Source organism: Falco punctatus, assembly GCF_963210335.1.
Source record: "Falco punctatus genome assembly, chromosome: 4".
NCBI lineage: Eukaryota > Metazoa > Chordata > Aves > Falconiformes > Falconidae > Falco > Falco punctatus.
In genome coordinates, this window is record NC_137583.1 from 40,416,632 (window position 1) to 40,436,278 (window position 19,647).

The 19,647-nt window shown below is 39.7% G+C and overlaps 1 protein-coding gene across 17 annotated transcripts in view; it reads left to right on the plus strand.

The window, feature by feature from the left end:
* Window positions 1–19,647, plus strand: part of RBFOX1 (RNA binding fox-1 homolog 1) — a 1,334,594-nt gene that overhangs the window by 557,570 nt on the left and 757,377 nt on the right. For 15 of the 17 annotated variants that reach the window (XM_080382970.1, XM_080382948.1, XM_080382979.1 and 12 more), the window contains one exon: window positions 8,437–8,499. In XM_080382970.1, coding sequence (XP_080239096.1) covers window positions 8,437–8,499 — 63 coding nt within the window. Of the gene's footprint in view, window positions 1–7,327; window positions 8,500–19,647 lie in introns of those variants that run through there. The other 2 variants (XM_080382956.1, XM_080382971.1) reach the window with 1 other exon arrangement.

Consider the following 19,647-nt stretch of genomic DNA (forward strand, 5'->3'; position numbering starts at 1 on the left):
TCCTGCTTTTCAGTCTTTGTCAGTATCAGGGTGTTCAGTGCTAAAAGCTCACCATTGGAATTGATACAAAGACTCCTCTACAGTTGCACTTAATAACAGTTAAGCCTTTTTCAAATTACTTGGTTATTTCAGCATCTTCTTTGAATGCCTTGGTCACTTGAATTTGTGATAAATGCTCTTTCACTCTGGCAGGCGTATGAGCATATTACCATGGTTAAGCATATGAGTAATGCTGCTGATGTTCGTGGAATTGTTCTTTCTGCTCAAGAGCTTTGGTAGAACAGTCTTTGCTGCAGAAAAGTGAGGAAAAAAGAAACAATTCTGAAGAAAAGTTCTAAACCTGTCATTTGCGTAAGTAGTAGGCACGATGACTATAGTAAGAGAGAAACTTGGTGCCGGGGACTTTGCCACTTTCCTGCCCGGACTGGGGAGCTGGTGTTCCCAGAGCAGTAGGCTCACGCATTTGTAGCAAGCTGCCTTTCCAGCCAAAGTTTTGAAAGACCCTTTTTTTTTTTTTTAAGGGATCTTTTTCAAGAACTAACACTAATAAAACAGTCAATATATAGAGGGTTGATTCAGTATTTTGTTTGGCTGGGTTTGGTTTTTTTGGAACTGCTTTTGAAAATATTTTCAAAGAAACAAACCAATTTGTATTACTTGTTCAGTGTATGTAACTCTTCTCCTTAATCCTGAATAATTTCCAAAGTTTATTTTTTATTCTTCTTTCATACAGAGTTAGTTTTTAGCTCTAGGTGTTTTATGCATCAGGAATAAAGAAACATATGGCTGTATTTTTGGTGTAGCAGGCTCATATTGTCAAGAGTGCTTTTAGGTAGGCACATAAACATAATTCTCATCATTCTGCTTTTACTGCACCCATCTGTCTGTTGTCTGTCCAGATGATGCATGGTTAAAAAAAATAATATATATATATATATATATATGCTTATAATTGAAAGGATCATTGAATGTCACTGTCAGTATTACAGACTTTTTCCCATTTTGAGGTGTGAGTTCTGGAAGGCTGCTGTGTGCAATAACCTCATACTTCTCATGGTACTGCTCAGCCTGTACTTTGGGCAGTTTGGGCAGTACTACTGCAGGTGAAGATGGCACATTTTGACATTGTAGTAGCATGAAAAGAGACTAACAGGTGTTCCAAAAAAGCCAGAGAGATAAATGATATTAGGTCATGATAAAACCGTGGTCATGATTACAAAAAATATTTTGACAGCAATTAGTGGTGTTTGTAATGACAGTGGTACTACTCTATTATGAGGAGAAGCTTGGTGGTCTGCAGAGTGCTGACCGATTGATGACTTCTCTTGAAAGCTTGAGAACACTGAAGACTTTACTAGTTGGCTATGTATGCACACAGTCACGATAGCGGATGTAAGGCAGATCTGGTGCATAGCAATGTAAAAATACAATTTGACCAGGTTTTGTTTGGCTTTGTTGTTGTTGTTGGGGGTTTTTTTTGGTGGGGTTTTTTTTTTTTTTTTTTGGAGTGTGTGTGTGTTTTGTTTTGTTTTTTTCCTGAGCTCTTTAAATCTGATTTGAAGTAAAGAAGTCAAACCCACTAAAAGCCACAAAGGCAGGACTGAATCTGTCATATGTAGGCTTGGAAAGGAGGGGAATTACATTAAAAGACCACAACTTTTCCAGATTAAACCCTCTAAAATTGTATTTCTATATTGAGGATTTCATTAGTAATTTGTGTGAAGAGGAACTGACTTTTATTCCCATGCAGAGGGAGGTTGCCTGTGGAGGCCAGGCAGCCACCACTTAGCATAAATACAAGCTGTAGAAAATGCTGATCATATCTTTAGCATCACAACCGTTTAGACAGTAAGATATTTTGATTATCAACTTGTGCTTTTTTTAATAATAATTTTGTCAGAAGCTGAGGTTGTTCCTAAAGGGCTCTTTAGTATGGTGCAGGAAACAATTTAAATTTGTATTTCTTTATTGAGCAAGCATTGAATTATGAACCAGAAAGCTCAAATATTGTTAGGAATATAATCAGTGAAGTACATCACAATGCCTTTTTTCTTTTCCTCTTTTACTTTCTCTCCCACGGTCCAGTTGATGTCTTCATGTATTGTTGGGACATTAATCTTGATAATGGCAATGTAATGCTACCTATTTTGAAAAATGGATCTGAAATGAAACACTCAGTGAAGAAGTCAGTAGTGAGGTTTTGATGCCATTTGCTATATCAGCCATGTCTATTGCCAGATTTTCTACCTTACTTGTGAGTCCGTTTGTCCTTTCCCAGTATTTCTTTTGGTTTCATAATATTTTTACTGTTACACTTAATACTACGGCTTTTATGCTGAATTTATTTAAACATCTGCACGACCTCTGTCACAGGGGTAACCATTTTGAACTCAGTGGCTTATCTTATATTTTAAAAAAGTGAGTATTTATTTAAATCCTCTGGCAATTTCAACCATCATCTCGGGGTAGGGGGATATACCTTGCAGATGATGCTTTTATCTCAAATGAGATATGGAAATAGAAGCAAAGATAGTTTGAGGATATCACAGTCTCGTTCCATATTGCAGCCTGTACGGTGCTGCTCTGCGGTAGGGCTCAGAGGAGGCAAAAAGAACTTTTTATGCATCTTGTACAATGTTTTTAGAATAATCAATATTTTAACATATCCATAGTATTTTTACCTATAATAGTAATAATAATAATAATAATAATGATAATACTGCAGTTAGGAATGTGGTGTTTGTTACAGTCTCCATGGCACAGGTGAGAAACTGTGTGTTTCAGTTAATATGTTAAAGTTCTTAATTCAACATATTAACCGAAGGCCTCTTGCCCTCACATTGCACAGAATACTTGCTAAGGGCATAGCCCTGGCAACAGGGAAGTTATATTATAGAATGCTTTGCCAAAGGTCTAGGACAGAGCTGAAAACAGTTCTGTTCCCACCTTTCAACTGTCTCCCCCCATTTACAGATACAAGCATACAGAATAGAGTATCAACCAGCAGAATGCAGAACACTAACATTTGGCCTTAATATTTCAAGTACGTTCTTGTGGCAAGAACAACTATTCATTTTCAAATGCCGTTTGGACAAGACCCTATTCACATGCACCGTATCTCAGTCTTTGTCCCCCTATCATGAAGAAAACCTCCACGTTTCTTGCATGCAAAATTATGCTTTCTGTACTCCTTGGATTCCAAATGTGTTGGATGCCCATTTACTTTTCATACAAAATTTACTTAATTTTGACAGATCAAACCTCATAGAAAATTATTTTCACAGGACTTTACAGTATTCTTCATTTTATAGCAAATATTTCCTGAATATTATTCTTTGCAGTGAATACTGTATATCCTATATACTTTTGTTGTAGTTCATTGTACTTTTTTTTCCCTTCAGCACAGAGCTTCACTCTTGATGTTATATCAAATGTTTTTCTACACCTTGAGTTTCTTCTGTATCTCCTTCACAGAGTACAGTCTGTGCTCAGTGTGTCATTCTTCCTGAGATTCTTTTTCTTTAGAAAATGGACCCGGGGCATCTGGCTTCCATCCTGCTCTTGTCACATGGACACCGTTCCCTGGCAGCACCGGGCCACCTTTCCATCGCAGCAGCACCACTCCTAAGAGAAGGGAATCTATGAGAACCTTAACACAAACCTACCACAAGGCTGGTGATGGTGACTGCGTCAACTGCCAGGTGTAGGCACCATGATTTCAAACATAGACACGGTAGGGCCTGGTGTCAGCTGGCTAATCCTGGAGAGCGCCAGGAGCTGAGTCCCTGCCCTTCCCCATGCCCTGCTGGGTCTAAACATGGAGGGCAGAGCCAGGTCCATGGCATTTCCCCACAGGAAACCAGAGTAGAAGACAGATGGGAGAGAAGATGCAGCAGAGGCGTAGGGGGTCCACCCAGGAGACAGGTTGCCTACAACCCATCTCCAAGCTTCAGCCAGGGCTGGAGATGGGTGTCACCAGGGTATGGCTTAGGCCAGGGGCCAAAGCCTGAGAAACAGAACATTTTTTTTTCCATTGTGATAAGAAATCCTGTTCTGACAAATATTCACGAGAATGATCAAATTCCAAAAACTCAGCAATAATAAGGTGATGATCAACACTTCTGATTAAATGTAATGGTTAAAAAGTGCAGCTAGAAATGCTTGATAAATAGTTTCAATCTACCTCTTCTGAGGCCAAGCAATGCAGCGGGATTCTCCATCAACGTTGAGCATGCTAGAATAAATATCAAATATAGCTTATCATATTCCAGTTGCATTTCTTTTTTTCTCCTTTCCTCTTTTTTTAAGCTGATGTTCTAAGGATCTCCTTTTAGTGCCTACGAACATCTCCTTTGACAGACAGTGCAAATTAAAAGATATGGCTAGGCAAAGGAAACTGGAACCCAAATATGCCCCCTGGGTTTTCATTTACAGTTAGAAGCTACAGACACAATTACTGCTGACAGAAATTCAGAAGCCAGTGGCAGAGTGCATGTGGCAGTAGACTCATGCCAGGCAGTAATTGGGAAGATTATTTTTAATCAGAGCATATCCTACAGCCCAAACATTAGAAATCTCTTGTAAGGCTGACAGGAAATTAAACTGAGACCAAACAAAAATGCCTCGAAATAGAAGTAATATGGTTAGAAGTCTAATGATGGCAAAACTCACTGCTTGTTGTATTTAGCTGTTATCTAAAGGGAATGACTTGTAACTTGCAGCACAGATATCATGGTTTAATTGCATTTTTAGAACAGAATTAAAATAAAAAATACCAGATTAGATCAATTTTTATGTAGGCTTTTGATAAAGGTGTGAAACAGTAGGCGTTATGTCAGGCTTAGTAATTGTGTATATGTATTACTACTAATTTTTATTACTGCTTTGGGGTTTGTCTGTTTGTTTTAATTGTAATATAATGTCTAAGGGAGCTGCTTCTATGGAAAAAATGGTACTCTTGGAATGCCCAGGGATGGTAAGGGCTATCTTTCCCAATGAGCCTGTTTGGGCTGCCTGAGCTGACTGCTCTGAGGGAGGCAAGACCAGAGTATTCTCAGTATTTTGTCTACACGCCTGAAAACACAACTTTGCCATTTGAAGGTGAATCTTAAAGCATCATCTTCTTTGCCAGGCTTCCACATAACACACTTAGCGGGACAACTTCTAGCTGACTCCCAGGTGTTCCCTTTCTCAGGGAAGCAAGCCTGGGCGCTGCAGGGCGGGAGCGCTGCGGTGGGTCTGGAGAAGGCTGTTGTTGTTCTTGAATATGCCTGTCACACACAAACCTTGTAATACCAGATGCAAGCAAAATGTTGCTAATTGTATATTCATTTCTGTGTGATAGGAATGCAAAACAAGAGCCTCCTTCATGTCATAAGATATATGACAGTTATAGAAATGAAAATTTACTGTTAAAAATGCCTATCTTGTGTTCTTCCACAAGGCTGCTTTTAGCTGTGTGGACAGTCTTAATGACATTTCATCTCAGTACAAAGAATAATAAAGTTTAATGTCAAAGTCCATAGTCAACTAGATTATCTTGAGGCTTGTAAATAGGATTTTATCAGAGTCTAGGGTTTTTTCCACAAAAATTATTAACATTTTTCAACTGTATTTCCTTCTGCTGCAAGTTGCTTCATATTATCATGTGAATATGACTGGAAACTCTTGCTTGTTGTTTAGATATTGCCTGAGTAGATAACAAATAAAATCTACTTCATAATGTATTTCGTTTTTGCAAAGTGGTCTACACAAGACCTGGAAATCCAGCGATGTGCTCTGTGATAGGTAACGGAACTTGGTCAGGTCCGCGTGGTTTGCAAAGCCTGCAGGTGCACTGTGCCAGGAGCTTCCCTTAGGTGGCCTGTGTTACAGAGGCAGCTACGCCGCTGCAGGCAAACGGGTACGTGGCTGGATATTCCTTTCACTGGGGAGAAACCTTTACAAACTTTTGTAAAGTTTGTGAACATACCGCTCTTCCTTTTGGCCAGCAATATGGTAAGAAAGTACCATCGGTGGTGCGATGGGTGCAGGACTGCGCGTGGAGTCCCGCTGTCATTTTGGCAGGTGCTGTTGGACCGTTTGCTTTGAGGAAAATCTTTCTTTGCTTGTCATATTCAGATCGCTAAACATTTGAACAAATTTCTGCAGTCGGTAGAGCATGAAACTTTAATATTTCGATGTGGAGGAAATTAGTAGAGGGATGAAACAGTACTGTAAAATTAGGCAAAATGAGTAATTGCTCACTGGTTAAATATTATAGCCAAGTTAATTGTTTTAGAGGTAACTATTTTTACAGTTTCTCATGGTTTTGCTCTCATTTAATGCGACAGCACTTTGTAAATGATGTGACAGTATACTCTTACTTCTTCCTGGAGTTGCATATATTCTTCAAATTCTGTACATCTTATTTCTATGTGTATTCTGAGTTTCTTCAGTCACTAGAGTGTGAAACTGCCGGATAACTAAGGAACACTAGCAGTAACGGTTGGGAGTATAATGTTTCTAAAATTAATGATTAGTAACATGATGCCAAACAGAAAGTCTGCCAGGATTGAGTGGTCAGATACAAGTCTTTCAGAAAAGGAAAATTAACATATTGTAACCAAAATGGGATAGAATTTTAATCACTAGGAAGTCTAAAAAGTGAGAGTTTGTATTTCAAAAATCACAAGGATTTAAAATTGTGAAACACAAGTACCCCTGATGGAGAAAACCTGAGAGACTTAGTTTTCAATTATTTAATTCAGTTTTGTTGACCATAAGTAAGTTTCACTGTGGCATGACAAGATGGTCCTAAATCAGACATAATATTTGAAAATGTACACTAATTACTTAAAAAATAATTCTCCTTAGAGATTTTTAAGGAACTCTTGATACCATTAATTCACCTTTCTGTTGTGCTCAGAGATATCTTTGATCTCACACAAAGAAACACTACCCAGAAAGGAGAAGATGCAGTAGTTCTAACTTCTAGTTTATGTGCATATGTAGCCTTCCTATGTGAACTGCATTTTCTGTAGTATTTTTACATGTATATGGTCCATTATATTTCATAAGTAGGAAGCAATTTGTGTCTTCAGCTCAGAAAATGATGAACATGCGGAGTTTTGGCAGTAAGACAGTTGCAGTTACTGCTAGGAGCTTCAGTTGTGAAATTGGATCATACTTTGATAGATGCTTTCCTAGTGATGGTCCCTGCTCTAAGATGACCAAAATGCAAGTGTTTTCTGTTGCTGATTATTACTTTTTCAGATTCTGAACCTGTCAGGGCTTTTTTTATGGGCGATAGGTGGGGTTTTTTGGTGGTGGGTTTGTTTGGGGTTTTTTTTGGTTTTGTATTTGGTTGTTTTTTTTTAAATGTGAGATAGTTGCAGTATTACCATAGTTGCAGTATTACCTGACATGCTTGTAGAACCTGTACCTTTCCGATACTGGTAGTTCTTGTTATTTACCGTCAACTGCATTAGAGACAGCCACTACGATTTATGAATCAGTAATTTTTTGTTTATTTGTTTTGTTTAAAATGAAGTCACATATGAGGAATAACATCCTTTGTGAACAAATATTCAGTATATTTACTGTTTGGAATTTTATCTAAGTGGACAAAAAGTATATTAAATTTATCTAGAGAATGCTTTGGTAATACATATACCTAGCTACATATTTTCTTTGAAGAGTATTTGGTATCAGAGAGTATATACTACTACGTGCACATGGAAATGAAAAATGCGTATTGGGAGAATCTGTTATGAAAAACATGGCTGAGCTTACTGTAACTTCTAAAATTCAATTAATAACTCAGTAAAATATTACATTTCACAAAGCTGCTCACCAATAAGAAAAAGTGGACTGGAATAGAATGTTACCCTATTCTAATTCCCAGCTGTGTGCATGTGTAATTTATTTTGGATGGCCCCTTTTGTTTATGCATTTTATGATCATTTTTCTTCTGAAAAATTGCTTGAAGTTTTCAATTGAAAAATACACAAAAAGTAAATCATGGTTGTGTGTTTCTATCGAAACAGAAATCTATACTGGGGAAAATTTTAAACTATGGCATAGTAATTGCATGTCTATTTTACTTAAGTTCATAATGCAAACCTAGGATTTAGGATTCAAATAAGTTGCAAACCGCCTGGAAATTTTTACTGTCTTTTGAACAATTGATTAATAAGCAATAAATCTTTGTTGGTATTTGTGAATCAATAAGCAGATTTTGCTGCTCAGCTTTGTACTACAATAAAAATGTAACTATGACCCAATTATGTATGCAAACCTTCTTGTGAAAACCCAAATAATGCATTATCAATTTTATATTTTATTACAACACTTTGAGTCTTAAAGCCTACCTTCAGCTGTCCATGGGTGCAGGGCACAAATACAGTCTCCTTTGAGTCTCTCATTTACAGCAAGAATGTGTTTTTCTTTTCTTAGGAAACTACACAGAAGCCCCATGCAAGTGGTGCCTATTGTTTTCATGATCGGAGCCTTCTTTCAGTAAGTGCGCTGATTTTTGTTGTTGTTTGTTTATTGTACTTTCCTTGGAATTTGTCTGAAATCTCTGTTGTGCTGTCACAATGAATGAAGACATAATTTGGACTTCACAGCTGGCCATGCTGATCACAGGATAACAGACTGCTCAGGGTTGGAAGGGACCTCTGGAGATCTAGTCCAACCCCCCGCTGAAGCAGGGTCACCTAGAGCAGGTTGCAGGGTCGTGTCCAGGCAGGTTTGAATGTCTCCAGAGGAGACTCCACAGCCTCTCTGGGCAGCCTGTGCCAGGGCTCTGTCACCCTCAAAGGAAAGAAGTTTTTCTTCATATTGAGATGGAACTGCCCATGTTGGGGTTTGTGCCCGTTGCCCCTTGTCCTGCCGCGGGGCACCGCTGAAGAGCCTGGCCCCATCCCCTTGGCACTCGCCCTTAAGGTGTTTGTGGGCATTGGGAAGGTCCCCTCAGCCTTCCCTTCTCCAGGTGAACAGGCTCAGCTCCCTCAGCCTTTCCTCACAAAGGAGATTCTCCTGTTCCCGCACCATCTTTGCAGCCCTCCGCTGGCCCCTCTCCAGTAGCTCCCTGTGTGTCATGACCTGGGGAGCCCACCACTGGGCACAGCACTCCAGATGTGACCTCACCAGGTCAGAGCAGAGGGGGAGGATGACTTCCCTCCACCTGCTGGCCACGCTCCTCCTCATGCACCCCAGGACACCACTGGCCTTCTTGGCCACCAGGACACACTGCCGGCTCATGGGCAGCTCACTGTCCACAAGAACTCCCAGGTCTTTCTTCCATCAGGTCAATCCCCAGTCTGTACTGGTTTGTGGGGTTGTTCCTCCCTAGTTGCAGCATCTCATACTTGTCTTCATTGAACTTCATGAGGTTCTTCTCCCCACAACTCTCCAGCCTGTGTAGGTCTCAGTGAGTGGCAGTGCAACCTACTGGTGTATCAGCCACTCCTCCCAGTTTTGTGTCATCAGCAACCTTGCTGAGGGTGCGCTCAGTCCCTTCACCCAGGTCAGTGATGAATAAATTGGAGCAGGACTGGACCCAGCACTGACCCTTGGGGAACACTGCAAGGTACAGCCTCCAGCCAAACCTGCGCCGCTGCGCCGCTGATCACAGCCCTCTGAGCTCTGCCAATCCGCCAGCAGCGGGCCCACATTCCCCTATTCATCCTTTTCTTACTGATGTACTTGAAGAAGCTCTTCTTGTTTTCCTTGACCTCCCTCTCCAGATTTAATTCCAAACAGACCTTAGCCACCTTTGTTGCCTCCCTGCATGCTCTGACAACACTCCTATATTCCTCCGAAGTGGCCTGTCCCTTTTTCCACATCCCGTAAACTTATTCCTCCTGTTTGTGAGAAGCTCCTTTGTCATCCATACAGGTCTCCTGCCCCCTTTGCTTGATTTCTTACTCATGAGGATGCACCTCTCTTGAGCTTGGAGGAAGTATTGCTTGAATATCAGGCAGCTCTCTTGGACCCCCCTACCTTCCAGAGCCCTAAACCATGGGATTCCTCCAAGCAGGTCCTTGAAGAGGCCAAAGTTAGCTCTCCTGAAGGCCAGGATTGCAGTCCTACTTAGTGACCTGCCTCCTCCCCAAAGGATCCTGACATCTCATGGTCACTGCAGCCAAAGCTGCCCCAGTCTTCATATCCCCAGCCAGTCTTTCTGTGTTTGTGAGTAGAAGGTCCAGCATCACACCTCACCTCGCTGGCTCCTCCACCACCTGCATCAAAAAGTTATCAGGGCTCTGCAGGAGCTCCTGGCCTGGCTGTGCCCAGCTGTGTTGCCTTTCCAGCAGGTGTCAGGGTTGTTGACGTCCCCCATGAGAACCAGGGCCTGTGATCCTGAGGCTACATCCAGCTGTCTGTAGATGGGCTAATAGACTCCCTCTTCCTGGTCAGTTGGCCTGTAGCAAACACCCACAGTGGTGGCCCCCATGTTGGCCTGCCCCTTAATCCTCACCTGTAAACTCTCGATCTGTTCTGCGTCCACCCCAGGGGAGAGGTCAATACATTCCAGTTGCTCCCTCGCATAAAGAGCAGTGCCATCACCTCCTCACTGTCCTGGCTTTCCTAAAAAGTTTGTAGCCATCCACAACAGCATGCTGGCTCACAGGGCTAGTAGACCGTAAGTACAATTAGTCTTCAGTGAACAACAACTTGCTAGTGACGTGATTAGAAAATAATCTTCCCCGTTTCTGACCCTTTTACATGTTAGGGTTATGTCACTGTCATATTTATTTTACCTTAGGATGATTCTGTCAAGAAGAAATTACTTTATATATAAATTAGTCACAGACACTTTTTTCCCTTAGGACGGCTATGGATAAATTCATCATGCTTGCTTTTTAAATGTACCCATAACGTCAGAATAGAGTAATACTGTGAATTAAGCTCCAAAATTTGAAGGATGTGAAAAAGTATTTTTGCTGATTCATTTTTCACTTGTTTCCTTCCTTGAGAAGAGACTTTCACATCCAAACTATTTGCTGCTCTTTCATTCCTGAAATTTATTTTTTCTTGTAAAGTTTTTAGTTTTAATGCATTCTTAGAGACCATATTGATTAGGCACTTTTTAATCAGGATATCACTTTCTGTAGTTACTCTGATGAATACAGAAGTATCAGAAAAAGCTGCGTGTATGATTCTTTGTAGGTGTGTATTTGGTACTTCTCAGGTTTTCAGTAATCCTCTGCTTAAAGGAAACTGTGATGCTCTAACACTTTGGATTGGGTAATAAGTATGGCTTGTTCTATATTGGGCCAACTGAATATATTTATATTTTATATACATTTATACCTGTACTTTTCTTTGTTTTATGTATAGAAAGTAGTCGCACATGTGTATTGACATAATAAGATACTAGATTAATTCTTTTCTTCAAATGTGTTAATATTAGTAGTCCAGTTCTGCCCCAACACACAAAGGTTGGTGTTATAGAAAAAAATGAGACATACAGTCCCTGTTGGAAATAAGAATTTTACATTTATTCTCCTACACTGAACACAATCATCCTCTTAATGTCTTCGAAAAAAAGATTTCATTATTTCCAAAAGACTGCTTGACTTACTGGACAAAAAAAAAAAAAAAAAAAAAAAAATCCTGTTCATCTTGAGGACAGATTCAAATGAATTCTATAGTGCTTAGCATGCTTGTTGGTTTTTGCTTCTCCTCTGTCATGAACAATATTTTCTGTCACAGAATAACCTTATAGCTCTTAGCAGAATTTGATGCAATTGAACAGCTTCTGTTAGAAAAATTCTGGAAAAAATTGCAAGAATGAGGTTGGGGTTTCTAACCCATGGGAGACAGCGGTCCCCGGGATAATTACTGGCATGTTTTTAGGAAGCTAACATTGATTTGACTGTGCATATAGTGCTTTAGTGTCTGTAAGTGTAGTTAAAGGAAAAGATATTCATCTTCCTTCAACAAGCTAAAGCCGAGATTTGGGATATATGACAAGAAAGAAGAAAATACTCGTTTGGAATTTGGGGAAGGTTTAGCGCTGCCAAATCTCAATGTGCATAATTGGTTTTATTATTTTCCCTTGTGATCATAACCTAACCAGCACAATGAATATCAATCAATTTCTAGGGCTAAGAGGTCATCTTTTAACCAAGCTCAGACTGAAGTCCAGCATGTTGCCTGGTAACAGCCTATGTAGATGAGTTGGCTCTTAAGTACACCATATGGCTGGGCGTTATGCCCTATTCACCCGTGACATGGTGTACACATGTAGAACATTACTGATTATAAAATGGTTTGTCCCAGTCCCTTATTTAGAAGAAGCATTTTAAAAGAGCAATACCACTCCAACACAGACGTGTTAAGATGATGGAATTGTGCGCAATGAAACAAATATCTCTCACAAGTGTCGAGAACCTCATGTAATAGTCACAGTAAATTTTGTGTTCAGTCTGCTTCAGTTCAATTTAAGTATAATTTCTAGCTATGATTGCTTTATGGTATTTTCCTTTTTCATTTTGATAGATCAATATGTTGAGGTAAGTATAGTTTAAACAGTTTAGAGAGAAATCCTGGATGTTAAAATTCAGTTTTGTAGCCTATGGATTTCTTTGGCATTTGACTGTCTATTAATTGTGTAATAATGTCTACAGTACTCAACCAAAGCTGCAGTGCATTGAGCAAACCCGTAAACAAAGCAATAAAACACAGGTCCAGAAAACAACTAAAAATAAACATGACAGGCAAAGGAGAGAGAATTGTTCCAAATATACAAGTGGAAATCGAGCACAAAGAGTGACTGGCAAGCAGTTTGTAGCAGAAATGGGTGTAAACCCTAGAGGAGCGAGTCCTCACTCATTTCCTTGACTGGAGCATTTTTCCCGTTCTGTTGTCACGAACTGGAATTCATGAAGGTGGGAATGCTGCGGAGTGCTCTGGCTGTCATACGCTGGTTAGAACTGAGAGACAACGAATGGGATCGATCTTCTATGTAATGACCATGATCTGCACGAGTGACATAAAAGATCATTGACTGGTTCCCAGTTCAGAGGGCTGGGCAGCAGGCACATTGTAAACCCCAGTGGATGTAGATGCAAATATGCAGATACGCTGTCTATCTCAAAACAGTCTTATCTTCACTTCTGCAGTCTGTCAGTGACACAAAACTAATTGCTGTGCTGTCTGTAAAAGGCCTATAAAGCCATTGCAAGGAGGGCATTTAAACCCCTTTTCCCTCTAATTTCAGAGCTGGGTTTTCCTTGGAATTGTAAGCATGTTGAAATATGTAACAGACAAATGGCTTTTATTGCATTGAAAAAACATTATTGGGAATTATGGGTCCTTATTTCCCCTCATTAAACACATCTTTTAAAATTATTAATACAATAAATCTGTTTTCCAAAACAACATAGTATGCCACAGAGCTATCTGAGGAGTTTAGTATGATCTAGAGATTTCTACCTGAGAGGCATAAACAAAATAATTGTGAAAGAGAGTTATTTTAAAATATCATAATTCTTTTAGAAATAAACCAGTATAACCATTTTGTAATAAATGTATAAGGAAAAAAGACATTAATGATTGTATTCTTATTTATTCATCTCTGTATTATTAATGTAGTCTGAATTATAGTATTAGTCTGGAGAGTTAAGTATTTTTAAAATTGCAGCACTGAATTACTGATATCTGTGAATTACAATAAAAAAGGGTTGAAGAATGGTAGTTAGATAACGTAAATGAAGCAGTAAGTTCTGCTCCATTACTTCATCTGAGCTAGGATGGGGAACTGTTTAGTTGTTAGTATCTGCACCACTGTCATATTATTCATTGTTGTTTTGCGATATCTTCAACAGTTATTGTAGGAATTCATTACGGACCAGAGGCAGTGAGGCTTTTACACGCTCCCAGTGATAAGCAGGAGAACATTCTCATGGATGTGTTTTCTTCAGCAAAAGCTTAAGTAAGGTAGCTAAGCCTGACCTGTGTGTGATTTTTTTTTACTGCTGGTGCAAGGTAAGTCAGGTTTAGGTGGTTGATTTCTAATATTACTTTTCTATTAGTTAGGCACCTGTTTCCTTAGATATGATCTTTTAACTCTTTCCAGCACAGGAGACTAAATATGCTGCCTTGGTTTAGTTTTCTGGGTTTGTTTGGTGTTTGTTTGGTTTGTTGATTTCCATGTTCCAATGTTTATCTTATTTCTTTCCCAAGGGAAGAAAATGTTGTTTTCTTTTATGGAACATCATTAATTTTAAGTTTATATCAGTAAAATCTCTAGCAGTCTTAGAGAAAAAGAGCAGGTATGCGGGAGCAGTTTTACATGAATCAAAGTTAATCACTGCTATAGTTTATGATTACCTAAATTGTAACAGGGCAGGGGTGTGTGTTTTTACAAGCTACAAATCAGAGTATCAGTGGTCTACTTCTGATTTTACAGGTGGTTATGCTGGTCGTTTCACATAAATCATGATCTTCCTACGTAAATAAAGGAAGACATTGCCCTTGGTTAGATTGTGCTTAATCACTGCTGCACATAATGATATATGTATTTATTTGAGCATCTAAAGAATTTAGAAGTTACTCTCTCAAAGCGCATTCAAGAGCAGAAGGCTTACTGCAACTGCATAGGACATTTTGAAAACAAGAGACAGACCCCTCACACAAGCAATTGATTTGGAAATACTACCCTAGATTATTTTGAACTATAACTCTAAGTAAAGTCAGCTTTGTAATTCTTTCTTGGCCGTATACAAATGTACATGTAAAGAAATATCTAAGAGTTCATTCTTTTCTCCTGCCTCTCTTTCAAGAATGCAGTCAGTATTTCTTTCTGATGGATTCCTCTGTGAACTTTCTAAATCCTCCATCTTTGCAAGTGGTGTTTTGAGTCTACCAAGTAAAAGCTATAGGGGTTGAATATAAATTAACCTTAGGATCTGAATATAGTGTATGTAGCAGCCTGTTTTCTGACACTACTTAGATCTTTCCTTCAAAAACATTGCATTGCAGACATATTCTTATTCAGGCATTATGAAAATGTTCACATGCTTGTAAACACTTAGCCTCCAATACTTCCATTGGCAGTTGAGTGCACTCTGGGTATTCTCCAAATTACAGCATTAAGATGTTTTTGATCAAGTTCATTTCCACAGCATTGTGGCATTTAAGAGATATCGAGTCCCAAAATTCCTGTGAGATTAGTGCATGTTATTATCTCTTTATTACAGAAGGAGAAGACAGAAAATTTAACATCCTGACTGATGTGCCAGGAGAAGTATAGCAGAGCTAGGATTTGAATTCCTATTTCTCAAATCCCAAATCATTGCCTCCATTACTAGGCCATCTTTCCTCCTGCTCTCCCTCTAATCCTGTACCTTTTATTGTTAATGATTTTTACATTTAACAAGTGAAAAAGAACTTAGAATTTCATGCTCTCTCCTGTCTCATAAAAAATTGAAAATTTTCCTCAAGAAAATCATGCAATTATTAGAAAAGTCCTATCAGCCTAGCTCAAAGCTAATTGAAATGTAACAGTCCTCATGATGATCTGGGTCATGTCAAGGATGTTAGCATTCTTTAATAAAGATATACACTTGATCCTTTTTTCTTCTTCTTTGAAGAGCTTACAGACTTCTGCAACTTTTTCTGATAATGCTAATTGTGCAAGGAGAAGGTACAGTCATTGCAAGCGCTTGGGTAGTTCTGTATGGCAAATGTTGTTAACTGTAGCATGATATTCTGGGCTTTGGGGTGTGTTAGCAGCCCAGGATTCCTGGAGGATTTATTTCTGTGTTGCTGTGTTACTGCTGCCGTATGTTAGTGTGCCGCTACATCTCCAGCGCAGCTGCTGCTTCAGCACAGCTAGGTTGGGTACGGCTGTCTTAGCAAGCGGCAAAGCCGGGAGCCTGCAGCAGCGCACGTGTGCAGAATGTTGCACTAAATGCTTGGTAAGACAGTCCTGTGTTCAATGGCAAATTGCTCTGCCCCTGCATATGGTGCATCTGTAGTCCACCTAGTGCACTCCGCGTTTGGCTTTCCACGTGTCAGACGGGAGGTCCTGCTGAGTCACGTCTGGCCGCAGCGCTGAGCACAAGTCTGACAGCACAGTAGGGTTTCGGTGGGGGGTATCTTTACTGATGCTCTTCGTGGAATGAGCAGGAGGTTTGGATTGTAATAATTGGACGAGATGTGGGGAAATTTTAATTTCCCCCCGTTTTTTGTTTTTTTTTTTTTTTTTTTTTGGTCTTATTACACTTGACACTTGAGGTTAGTTACTGAGTTGACAAGTTTGTGCTGTAACGTGTTATTCTGGTATAGCTTGTGCACAACCAATAAACAACATGCTATGTGAGAATTTTTACTGACCCTGCAAGATATCTTAGAAATCATATAACTGATGGCTCTCTATATTTTGAGTATGGGATGGCAGTTTGAAAACGTGTCTTCAGCACAGAAGGAGAATGCTGGGAGGGAAGAACAAATCTGCTGATGTAAAATGAAATCTTTATTCTTACTCTACATAGTTGAAGAGAGGTAAAAAGTTGAAGCAGCACATGAGTTTGACAGAATACATTTGTATTTAGCAACATTTACCCTTCCTTCAGGATTGTTTATTACCTTCAGAAATCGAACTGTACCTCTCAGAACTGCTTCTGACTGTGGACCTTTCTAGAAGCTCACTAGCAGCTGTGGGAGTGTTCTGGCACTGGTCACTGGGGTTTAGCGATTTTGGGATTTCTCACCAAGTAAAGCCTACATCTTTTACAATATTGAAATAGATTTACATATCTGTTAGCGCATTCACGAGAGAGATTTGTCTGTGACCTATACCAAAATCATTGCACACTCATCATACAGAGCAAATCTGGCCGGATTGATTGAAGAACAGAGTTGGCTGTGTGTGCAGAGGGAGGAAAGCTGCTGTACCTCGCTGTGAGTGACGGTGTACTGGTATGTTTTGACTTTACCCAACAGAAGCAGTTGGCCAAGTGCTTGTTAGATAAGGCAGCTCTCAGGGACCAGCACACAAATCCTATTCACCTACCACATACTGTATTTCAGACTTGGATGTATCTTCTTTATACTAAGAGAGTCAAGAAACCTGCTTACCTGTATGTGGTGGGTTGACCCTGGATGGCAGATCAGCCCCCACTCACCAGCGTACTCACTGCCCCAGTGGGACAGGGGGCAGAACCAAAAGGGTAAAAGAGAAGAAAAAAAAAAACAACTTATGGGTTGACATAACACAGTTTAAGTGAAGCAAAGCTGTGCGTACAAGCAAAGCAAAATAAGGAATTAATTCACTATTTCCCGTTGCCAGGCAGGTGTTTCACCATTTCCAGGAAGGAAACGAAACTTGGGAAGACAAATGCCATAGCCATGAACGTTCCCCCCTTCTTCTTCCATTCCACAAGCTTTTATAGCTGAGAACATCATATGGTCTGGAATGTCCGTTTGGTCAGGCCAAGCCAGCTGCCCTGGCTGTGTCCCCTCCCAGCTTCTTGTGCACCCCCAGCCAACTGGCTGGGGAAGGAGAGTGAGGAAAATGAAATTAAAAAAAGAAAACCTTGGTGCTGTGCAACCACTGATCAGCTATAGCTTGACAATAGCAACAATACTGCTACGTTATCAACACCATTTTAGTCACAAATCCTAAGCGCAGCACCATCTGCGATGCTATGAAGAAAATTAACTGTGTCCCAGGCAGATGCAATGCACTGTAAAACTGCTGCTTTTCTTCTTCGCTGTGAAGTTTCTGCTTCCTTCGTCTGCGCCCCAGAGGAACAAAGTTTGATGAGCACATCTGGAAAAGAGTCAAAGTGGTGCAATAGAAACACTGGAGGAGTAGTGGTTTGGTTTGAGGGTTTAGAGTTTTGCTGGGTTTTTTTCTTTCTCCTGAGGCATATTTTGCGCAGTTAAATGATGCAGTTTAATAATAACAATAACAATAATATAGGGCCTACACTGGGAAAACATTGATCTGAAATCTTTCACAAGTTACGTTTTCATCAAGACCAAGTTCATGTGTGCTATTGATTTTTAGATTGGTACAGTCTACAAGTAGTAAAAGTTGCAAAGCCAAAATAATTTAAGGTTGGGTTTTTTTGTCTTTTATTTAAGCCAGATTAGGATATTGAAGCACTTAGATTTCTTGAAACCCCACAAAAAATCTCCTGGTTTTGCATCTTATCCTACAGGCAGCAGGGCTTGTTCTGTCTGACAAGCTTTTGTGCAACTTGGCTACTAGTAGTAAAACAGATAGCTTGCATAGGTTACAACAAAGCACGCTTATATGAGGCAGAATCATCACCAATGACTCCAGACGGCAATATGTGAAATATGCAAAAATCACTTGTAAGATCTTACAAGAAGGTACAATGTAGAGGATTTATAGAAGACTGTATGAAAAATTTATTTTTATAAAGGTTGTAATGATTGTTAAAAACATAAAGTATGAAATGTTAAGGAAAAAAAAGGGGGAATTGTAGAAGAATGAAGCTGGGTTAATTAGCATTGATAACATACAGCTGTGGTTGGCTTCAGGGGCTGCAGGTTGGTTGCTGTAGATAAGGTGCAGCTGTGGCTGGTTAAGTTAAGTGGTTGAGAGCCAATGAAGAGGGAGCAGCCGAGGAAGAAGAGAGAGAGGAATAATCGAGAGAATCAAGAGAAGAGAGAGTGTACCCTGGATGAGGCAAGATGAGGAGAAGGCAGCAGAGGGAATGTATGAAGAGTGTGCTGGGTGAGATAGTAAAATACTTTGTTTGCAGCGTGATAGTTTGGAGAGTGCTGCGACAGTACAAGGGTAGTAATGAAGTGGTAGCACTCCCATGTGTGTGTGGCTGGTGTGTATTCTCCTGGCACAGATGCATGCTGCCTGAGATGATCAGTTTTACTGCTAAACTAGTGGGAAGGTTCAGGTGGCAGGATCTGAGTGTGTCGGGGCAGAATCGGTTCCAAAGGGGTGGCTTGGTCATTCAAGGCAGAAATTCTGAACATGTGAATTGTGGGACTTGGAAAAATATTCTTCTGGAAATAAATTCTGGAAAAAATACAGCCAGTTCTTCTAGCTCTTAGCTACTGATGAACACTCTAATAAAACAAACTGAACCACATACTACACAAGTAACTTTATGGCAGAGCAAAACAATTTCTTAATACTGACTCAGAAATACTGATTTAAGGAATATGGTTAGGAGGATATAGATTTACAACCTACAGGTGTGCTTAAAACAATATACCTCATGTTTATTTAATATTCAGGGGAAAAAAAATGTTCTTTTATACTTGATGTTTAAGTACCATAGAAAGCCTGCATTTCCATAACGTGATGGATATAATTACAGCTAGGGTTTTACTCATGCTTTATTGTATGCCAAAGGGAGGGAGCAGTAAAATTCCTAAGAGAGTGCTTGTGAAACAGTTCTAAAGGACACTTGCTGAAATGCTAAAAATGTTATGTACCATCTGATGTGCTAAATGAAATAGAATGGTTCTGTGTAGGTTTAGGTCTAATAGTATCACGTTCTGGTTGTCCCTAAAAACCACTTCAATATAACATGATACAACTCTTTCATGATTAATATTCTTAAAGAAAATGGCTTATATTAAAATTGGCTGTGGTTGTGTCCACAGCCTGTCCCTCTGATGTCAGTAAATTATTTCCTTGGGACCATTGGCCCC